Below are 10,361 nucleotides of genomic sequence, written 5' to 3'. Positions count from 1 at the left end.
TCACACTTACAATTTTAATTTCAACAAGTGCTGTTGTGTTTTTCTCGAGCCACGAGGGGCAGTCGGCTAGCAGTAGCAGGCTTGTTATTGTTAGCTACATTAGCAAACCAGCTCGAAAACAAAACATTACATTGTATTGCACGCATGGCAATGCGTAAATTGGTGACCGTATTAAAGCAGTAATGTAATCAAGTGTGTAAGAGCATTTAAAATCGACATTAAATTGACCAACGTAGTAGAAATACAAAGAAAAGGCATCTCAACTTCAGCAATTATGGGCGCAGCCATCTTTGTTTTCAACTGGTATGTTCAGCTCGGTGCACACTCAGGAGCCCCGAGGCGGACAGTTGGAATTGCGACCAAAAGGAGGTGTGTCTCGGTGAAATGTCGCAAGATAGATGGGAGATTTACACTTTCCAACTCAGGCGGGGGGTTTCCGATACAAATGGATGGACCCATTACAGCAGTAGTGATACGAAAACCCGGAAGTTAAGCAAAAACAACACACCCATTTCAAGTCGTCTGACGAGAAGTGATCTCGTACAAAAAAAGAGGACCCCTAAGTTCGGCAGAGAGCTCTTAGCTCACGACTTGAAAACAAAGATGGCTGCCCCCTGTGTTTGTGTTAGCTGTGCTATTTTACTCTTCTTTTTACTGCTTAGCGAATGTTTATGTCCATTTCAATTACTCATACACATTCCAATGCCTCAAGGGTATTTGTTTTGTTGTTTGTGGAATATCGTGGAATGTGTTGTTTATTGGTTGGTGTTGGTAAAAGTGGCTATCAATGTTGCTGTGTTGCTAAAAACAAACGCTACACACAACGCATGTTATGGTGCTTTCCATTAGACTTGTAATTCAGTCGCCCGAGTTGGAAAGTGTAAATTACCCAGCTTTCTTGCGGTATTTCACGCAGGCACGCCTTTACCTCGAGTTTCGAGGGTACCCGAGGTGGACGCATTCGACCACCACGACAAACATGGCTGCGCCCATAGTTGAGTTGAGATGAGACGACATGTATTTTTTTTTGCATATGCACTATTGGTAGTGATGTCATTTCACAAGTTACAGGTTGTCGCAATGGACATCGGGAATGCACGATAACCTCCGCCATGTTTGATTTGATTTTCCAGGGGTTGACTTGTCCTCTTCTGTGATTATTGGGCTCCCGCTGAATTGTGGGATAGCGTAGTGAGCTACCGAATACTGTGGAGGTAGTAGGCCATCTGGGTACTTTTCGCCTACTAGTCGATGCCTACTAAGGACGTACTACTATTGTGACGTACTGCGCCTCGCCTACTATAGTACGCTAGTATGGGTATTCGGATGCACCCATTGTCTGGCCAACTTGAGAATGTTGGGGTTTGTCTGGACAACTCGAGAATGTTGGGGTTTGTCTGGGCAACTTGAGAATGTTGGGGTTTGTCTGGACAACTTTAGAATGTTGGGGCTTTGTTGGGCATTGTCTGGGCACCTTCAAAAAATACCTGTAACAATAAACGATTTGATTGGCCCAAACACATCTTATCCAGGCATATAGACTTCTCAATGGAGTGACTTCAGACCTGACACTTTGTTGGTGGGGTAAATTAGAGTTGGGTTTCAGGATAATTATTACCAGTATTAGGAGTTTCTCCAAAAGCCAGCTACTTTAGCCTTAAGATGCTTTGCGCATATGGATCCAGTTTAGCAGCACACACACACACACACACACACACACACACACCTTGTAAAGACTTTTTCTTAGAAAAGAAGACAATAAAAACAAAAGGCAGTTTTATACTTGAGCAATATCAAAGTTTTTATTTTAAAATTAGAGAGGAACAGTAGTACAATTTGAAAACAGAAAAAGGAGAATGTATTCATTTGTCTCTGAAAAGTTTGAAAACGTAAAAAGAGTAACCTGACTGCTGTTTGGCGCAGGGTCCCCTGCAGGAGCCCCACATTGCATCACTGTTAGAGAAGTTTGAAAAATACATCTTTTAAAACAGCGTAAAAAATACAGCTGGAAAAAAAAAACCTTCATCTGTAGTGTACTTTAGTTTTGACTTTGTGTGTGTGTATGTTTTTTTAAAGTCCGTTTTTGTCCGTTTACAGCATAATAAAACATCTGGAGCTGAGTTACCTGTGTTCGTCGCATATACAAAACAAAGAAGTTCAAGTGGAAAAACAATAAACAAAGAGAAGAACCAAATGAGGACAGGAAAGATGGCGAGTGTGGAGGGGGAGGTGGAGGTGGGCATATACGGATATATGGAGACGGACAGACGTGGACACACGTGGACACACACACACACACACGCACGCACGCACGCACGCACACACACACACACACCAGCCCGGGGCTCTGAGATCAGAGGGAACACAGCCATTTCCATTGCGTATATCAACTAGTTAAATATATTTACTCATACATATACTTCTCTCATATACTTCCATACATATATATATATATATCCCTCCCACAGTGATTCCATAGGTAAATAATAATAATAATAATAATAATAATAATAATTATAACACACAAGATGAGAATCTTCTATACAGCTTTTTAAAATACATTTTCATTTGGAGTAAAGGGAAAGTCTTAGGACAATTCTGCATCACTTCAGTAGATTCACTGCATTTACAGAGAGTGCTGCTTTCGCTGCACAAACAGAGGGAACCAGCTGATTTCACTGCGTATACGGAAGAAAACGGCTGATTTCAGCTGTATACAAAAGGAAAGCGCTGATTTCAGCTGTATACAAAAGGAAAGCGCTGATTTCAGCTGTATACAGAGATTACAGGGTCACGGATGTTGATTTCGCTGCATATACAGACAGACTGCTGCTTCTAGGCTGAATCCCACAAACCAGAGAGCTTAATAAAATATGTGCTTCTTGAAATCAAAAAGAACAGACGTTATAGAAAGGACAAATAAAACGATATATGCATCTAGGGTAAAGTGAATGATTTTCTTTCTTTGAATAAAAACATTTAAATCTGACAATTACATACACAAGCAAGGATCTACACTAAATAGTCTTTCAAACCTGGTTTTCTTATACATCATTTCAACAATAATTATTAAACAACAATTTTGGTAGAACAAACAAAAATTAACAGTCTTGATTGCATTTTTGGAGTCAATATATAATAATATTAAATAATGAAATGTCTGAAAAAAAAAACCAAACCAAAACAAAGAGGTTTAGGGGTCTGCATGGAATCGTAGTTTAGAAAAGCGAAGAAAGTGACGGAGAGGGAGGAAGAGGGGGGCTTTTGTTTTGTTTCCACCCAGACCTGCTCTGGGGCAACAGAGGCAGCTGGGGGGCAGTAAGTGCCAAGTCTCGGACCCCATACAGCGTCACCCAGCCCAGCTGCCCGCAGACCCTCCGCTTCAAAACAAACAAACAAACAAACAAACAAAACGATCAAACACACAAACTTGGCCATCAAATTAAATAGACTGATTGTAAATGTACGCACCCCACATACAACCAACAGGATCTAACAAAGCAGATCAACAAATCAACAAATAAACAATGGAATTTGGGAGTCTTTTTTTTGTTGTTTTGTTTTTTTGGAAAAAAAAATATGCAACTTCATACATCCTGATTGACTGTGCATTCAACACACACCTCGCTCATGAAGTCCCGCCCCTCACACTCCGTACCAACGCAACCAGCTCACAAAGGTCCAGGGAGGTGAGTGGACACGGCTCAACTCTACTGCCAGCGCTCGACTAACATGGGAGGTATGTTTGTGTGTGTGTGTGTGTGTGTGTGTGTGTGTGTGTACATTAAATAAAAATAAACAGAAAAACACAATGGCAAAGCATACCTGATAGGCTCTGAAAGCACAACAGTGTTACATAAAGAGCAGGTTAGCATATCCGAGTCGGAGGAGGCTGCCCGGTCAGGAGCCGACCCGGCGCCGCGTCTCGACCTGGGCCAGCCGTGGCCCCGAGTCAGCCCTGCTCCAGGCTGTTGATTATTAACATCATATACAGCTTGTAGGTCCAGTATCTCAAGATAAGCATTACAGCACCAAATGTCTCAGTCATTTGGCAAAAATTCAAGCTTTAAGTGAATGTCAAAATGCTCTATAAAGTGTTACTGTGACGCGTGAGTCATATAAAGCTAGCAATAGTAATTCCCCTTAAAATCTTTAATCTTTTCTTAAACTTTTACTCTTTTTTTATATAAAATGCTTTTTTAGATTATTACTCTCTTTACACTTTTGCTCTAGGTTTCTCTCTCAGCTTGGTTCAGTAGTTTCGTGTGTGTGTGTGTGTGTGTGTGTGTGTCCTGCACTGCCTTGGTGTGCTGTCTGCTTGGCACAGTGGTACAGCCTACATAACTTAATGCATAAATAGGGCTGCACGGCGCTAGCGGCCAAACAGAGGTTTGGATCCAAGACGGGTGCGAGGGAGAAATCATATCAACAAGTAGAATTAGAATCATCGTCATAACAACAAGTAGAATTAGAATCATCGTCATCATCATAATAATAAAAGGAATATAAAATAATCTGAATTTTCTTTCAGGACAGGACACGCCTCCAACCAAAGAGAAATATACAATCTTCCTGTTGGCAATAGATCCATAATTCTCACTTTAATCTCTCTTTCTTGTGCACTCTTTTTTTCTCTCTCTCTCTCTTTTTATGTCTTTCGCTCTATGAATCTATCAAAGCAATAGATGTTCAGATTTGACAGAAGTCAAAATGAAACGGAACTTTGGAACAGCAGACACAATACGACAAGAAAGGAAATGACAGATCATTCAGTAAGACCATAAAAACTTTTTTTTCTTCATAAATTAAATAATTAACATTTCTTTTTTAAGATGATTGGCCTATCGTAACTTAGAACGCTGTACACTGTGAAGATAAAAATACATCACCAGGAACAAAAACAAAAACACCTGATTTCAGAGATCCGCCTTCTCGTCTTACTGTCGTGGGCGGCACGCCGTGTTCCGCTCGTAACATATCTGCACGCCGTGGAGTCCCTCACTACCGAACGCTTTAGGTTTCTGTGTCTCACGCGTACAATAGCAACCATGAGGTTTGGTTAGCACTTTGGAGTTGTTGATTGTTTCCCAGCTATTAGTTTAGTTTTTTTTTTTTTCATATATAAATCTTTGTTTATTTTCTTAGTTAAAAACTTTGTACGTCTTAAATGTTGTTTTGCTTTGTGTATCACATCACGACAGCATTTGGTGATGATGTAAAAATCGTTACGTTGCGCTCAGCGATGTCTCTGCGTGTGTTTCCGTGAGTTAGTCGTCGTCAGGGGTGACGGTGGCCTCCGCGTCCCAGTGGAGCTGCTCGTTGTCATGGTCACCATCGCCGGGCTCTTCGCCGTCCTCGGCCATCATGTCGTCAGCCGGGCCCGGTCGTAAAAAGGCCCTTCCCCCACGCACGACAGCTCCAGCTCCTGCATGGCCTCCTGGGAGGTCTGGTGAGAGTCGGCGCAGTCCACACACACGCCGTAGCGCCGCGAGCCGTGACGGATGCCCACGCTGGCCGCCAGCATGAAGATCTTCTTACACACCATGCACTTGTACTTCTTATCCTTCTTATGCACCTGCACAGTGAGGGGAGGGGACCGGGTTACACGTGTGTGTGTGTGTGCACTGCAAAAACTGCTTATCTAACAAAATCTAACCAAGTGTTATTAATCTTATATCAAAATAAAAAAAACTAGTTGGTATTGTTTTCAGTATAAAGAGACTTACCTAGCGCTTTCTTGTGAAATCATTTGACTTAATTAAAAAAAAAAATGACTTAAGACATCTCATCTTGAAAACAAGCAAATTAGTCTGCCAGTGCGTTAAGCAAATTTGTCTGCCAGTGCATTGAGCAAATTTGTCTTGATAAGACTCTTTAAAATAAGTTAAAGTCTTCTTAAATTAAGTCAAAATGATCTTTTGAGAGGGCGCTAGGTAAGTCTTTTCATACTAAAAACAATACCAAATAGATTTTTTAATCTTAATATAAAATCAATAACACTTGGTTAGAATTCATTTTTTGCAATGTGTGTGTGTGTGTGTGTGTGTGTGTGTGACACAGACAGATAACATTTTCACATCACAGAGATTAGAGATGCATTTGTCTTACTAAGAGTGATGGAGGAATGTGTTGTATGATGCGTTGACACACAGAATATGTATAAACTTGGGATGGTGTGTGTGTTTGTGTGTGTGTGTGTATGCAGTGTTTCCTCTACGTTTATTTCCGCATGGCGGCCCCCCACAGCTTAATTAATACCGCCACAGTATTAGAATCAGGGCAGACACACAATGTAGTTGCAGTTGCTTTTTAAACTAGATACCGCGATAGCTGCAACAAAATATGACCGCCGCTCAGTCCTGTACATCCGTTCAAAAAATAAATCACACTTCAATTTGTCTCCATATTTTACTCCATCCCCCACTCTTGAAACTTTTGTGTGTATGCTTGTTTGGCATGCCTGAGTGTGTGTGTCGCGGCTGCACAGAAAGTACCCTACTGGTGCTGAAAGGTGAATAGATTGTAGAATAGCCAAAGAAGATGTAGAATTGTTATAAAACCTTTAAAATCTCTAAACAATCACAAGTGGGGCAGTTCATCACAGTTCATCCATTGCAACTGGATTGATGAAAGGTCACTTACACCTGTAGGCTACATTGTATTTGGGAAAAAGCAAAAGGTATCAGCATAATGTTATTTATTTATTTATTTTTTATGTATTTATAAACAAAAACATCTCTGTCAGTTCCATGTTTTTCAACAGCTATCAAAAAAACAAAGGTCATTTTTGGATGGATGGATTTTTTGTGAATGTTTCTTCTTCTACATAAGATTTTAGTCATCTTTAGTTCATGTAATACTTTATTGTCAATGCACAAATTAAGTAACAGTAGTCTGAACGTTATTGTTAATGCACAAATTAAGTAACAGTAGCCTAGTCTGAAAGCGAAATGCTGTTTTACATCTAACCAGTGGTGCAAATAACTGACATGTCCAAATGGGCCTTGATGAAATGCGCCGCTAGACTGTTCATACACATTTTAACGGGCCAAAGTTGAAGAGCTTTTGTCCGTTATTGTTAGTGCAAATATAGGCTGATTCATGTTCCCTTGCATTGTTTAACTGAGGTCCATGGCTAGTCTGGCTTTTCATCAGACCAAGCTCAATCTTTTAAGAAATCAAAAAATAAATAGCGGGCAGATCAGGCTGGGTTCACTCCAGCCTAGTCCATAGGCACCGATATTGTTTAATTTTCCGATTGAGATATACACGCTCTGGCTATTCTAAATGCAAAAATGCATCAGGGGAGTTATGACAAAAGCGGTAACTAACAAACTGGATCCTAATAGAAAGTTGTTAGCTTCCCTAAACTACAGCAGGGGATTATAAGGTAGGCCTATTGACAATATAAATTGTCAATAGGCTATGCTGGCGACACAAATAAAATCTCCTTTGGAAACCAATGGCTTCGCCTTACAGTATCAAAGCGGACTTAAACTGTCATATCGGCTGGCGAAAAGTTGTAATAACATTCAGCAGCTCCATGAGTCAAGGAAAGCAGCAGAATGAAGTAGCCACTTCTAAATGGGACCCACTACACAGTAGCTTAAGGTGTTTTGCTAAAGCAGCCATAATGAAATGAAGGTGTCATTGTTTGGATACTTCACACACACGTGCTTTTAATTTCACAGACTACAACTACCAAGCTGTAATCAAAGCACATCGATTCCCCACCACAAGACGCACTTAAAACAAAATAAACAGGCGCCTCAGTCTCACGCATGTATAGGCAAAACTGTATCAGACCCGTAACGTTGGTAAATCTTCCATTGCACAGAATGATTTTTGTGCACGCGGCAATAAATGACAGTCGAAGATACAAACAGTGCTGCTATACATTTGCTTGGTATAACCGCAAGATTTATAGTTTTCTACAAATGCAATAAATCAAATGCCTCCATCACTCAACCAACGCTAACGGTAACATTACCTAGGTCCTTATTGATATTACAAGATTAACATTACCTGCAGTAAAACCAAGCATGTCCGATAAAACATCCTCAGATTTATTTCGACTTCAAAATGGAATTACACTTCATGTGAACCGTCCCTATCCTTATTAGATGTTAAGCTGCGGTGATAAAGTCCTTGTTATGGAAAGGCGTCCATTGTTTTTTCAACCCCTTTTAACTTCCAACAAAATTCGTCTACTGCAGCGATCGCCATCTAGTGGACAAATGACTACTTCTCGCCAATACTGAAAATGCAGCCCATGATGATGAATATTTATTTTTGGCTTTCTTTTAATCCCTACTGATTTTCATTTTTTACCGGAATAAAATCACAAATGGTGATTATGAGCCAGGTTGATGTGGGCCCTTGAGACCAACATACCATAAAAGATTCACAAGAGAACTGTGTCTGCCCTACCCTCCTTCGGGGGTCCAGTCAATGAGGCTGCAGATGAAAAGCGAAAAATGCCGGTTCCATGCTATCCATGTGGGGGTACATGCTCACCAATTTTGTGTACCCGGTCTTTCAGTGTCGGGGAATCCTTGTTGGTGTCGTCACTAAATGTACACATAAAATTATTTTTATTGTAAGGCCCCATGAGAGCGAAAAGTACACAAAACTTGGCATGCATTCAGAGGGTGTCATAATGATCCTACTCTTTTAATTTTGTGCAGTTTTGACCTTGTCAACCAGAGATATTGAGATAGAAAAAACCCTAATTCTTTGCTTTTAATTTTTAACTAGGTGGCGCTATACATGAAATAAGTGGTAATGGGATGGGTTGACATGCCTTAAGACCAACATACAAAAAAGGTGGACCTCCTAGGCCCTACGGTTCTCGAGATATTCACAGAAAACTGTCTCCGACCCACCTACAGGCCAGTTGTTATTATAGTAACATAAATTAATTTATTTGTGGCCCCATGAGGGAATTCCACAAAACTTGGCGTGCATACATAGGGTGTCATAATGATCCTACACTTCCAATTTTGTGCAGTTTTGGCTATGTTAGGTCACAGATACCTTCAATTACACCACCTCATTTTTACTTTTTGTGTTTAACTAGGTGAAACTATACATGAAATGAGTGGTTATGGAATGGGTTGACATGGCCTTGAGATCAACATACAAAAAAAAAAGGTCCTCTAAACCCTACGGTTTCAGGAGATATTCTGAAAACTGTGTCTGCCCTACCACCCTCCTTTGGGGTCCAATTCAACGAGGGGGCTACAGATCAAAACGAAAAGCGATGGTTCCATGCTATCCATGTGGGGTTACATGCTCCACCAAGTTTGTGTACCCGGTCTTTCAGTGTCCTGGGAATCATTGGCGGTGGGCATTTGGGCATGAAAAAAAAAAATCTGACTAAACCTATATGACCGCTATGGCCTTTCTTGGCAGTCCCATAGCCTACGGCGCATCCTCCCTACTAGCTGCAGCTCACATTGCAATTTAACAATAAGTAGCTAAACTAGTCAGAGGTTATTAAAGGCCCGTCAGTTTCAGTTCACATATTATATATTGTATTGATGTAGCCTATTTGAAGCATTAACTTTCTTCTCAGTGTTTCCCTCTTCATTGGCAGTTGCCACTGCTTCAGAATTAGGAGCAGGCCTTAAAAATAGAAAGAAGCCTTGAAGAAGGCCAAATGCCCTCCAGCTGGCTGCTGAAAATTTGCAGTTTAGAATAAACAGCAATGCTAATCCAAGGTTACCTGTCTAGTTTTATTCCATAAATATATTGTTTTACAGGCCGGTAGTGGCATGCTTTCGATCAATAGCTTCCATGTGCTACACACCTTTGTCAACATCATTAAAAACTAAAATTTTTCACACAACTTGGTGGAAAGGTGTAGCACAGGCTAAGGAAAAGCCATTCATTTCTGGGAAACTGATCGTATTGAACATATTTCTCATATAGGTAGTCTATTGGCTGCTCGCAACAACAGCAAAAATGAAACTGGAGAGAGGGATGTCTCGAGACACAGCTGTTACATTAGATGTGCACTCAATGTGAATGTTGCGCAGTAAAAAGCAACGACTGCTGGTAGTAACAAGGTAAATTGCAAAACTTCCAAAATTGGAAAACATTTTGTATGCACTCACGGTGATGGCCTAGTAGGCCTAATGTGAATCGAGGACTATAAAGTAAAGGATATTTGCACCAAATAAAGGCAGTGTTGTGGGTTGTATTTCTACAACATGTTGGCACAAAACTGTCATAATCGAAGTAAGCTAAGCGTTTCTCCATTGTCAACGTGAACTACCGATATGTTCGCATTCAAGTGACAATGTGGTTTAATGCATGCCGCCACTGTTAAAAAAAAATCTAGCGGAAACACTGGTATG

At 40.6% G+C, this 10,361-nt stretch overlaps 1 protein-coding gene across 1 annotated transcript in view; it reads right to left on the bottom strand.

The window, feature by feature from the left end:
• Positions 1–1,775: 1,775 nt before the first annotated feature.
• zbtb10 (zinc finger and BTB domain containing 10) overlaps positions 1,776–10,361 on the bottom strand; it is a 30,116-nt gene continuing 21,530 nt past the window's right edge. The window contains 2 exon segments of the mRNA XM_048230118.1: positions 1,776–5,416; positions 5,419–5,575. Coding sequence (XP_048086075.1) covers positions 5,268–5,416; positions 5,419–5,575 — 306 coding nt within the window. The 3' untranslated portion in view covers positions 1,776–5,267.

Source organism: Alosa alosa, chromosome 20 (assembly GCF_017589495.1).
Source record: "Alosa alosa isolate M-15738 ecotype Scorff River chromosome 20, AALO_Geno_1.1, whole genome shotgun sequence".
Classification (NCBI taxonomy): domain Eukaryota; kingdom Metazoa; phylum Chordata; class Actinopteri; order Clupeiformes; family Clupeidae; genus Alosa; species Alosa alosa.
The sequence above is the reverse complement of the archived record's forward strand: the minus strand, read 5'-3'. Positions and strand labels throughout refer to the sequence as shown.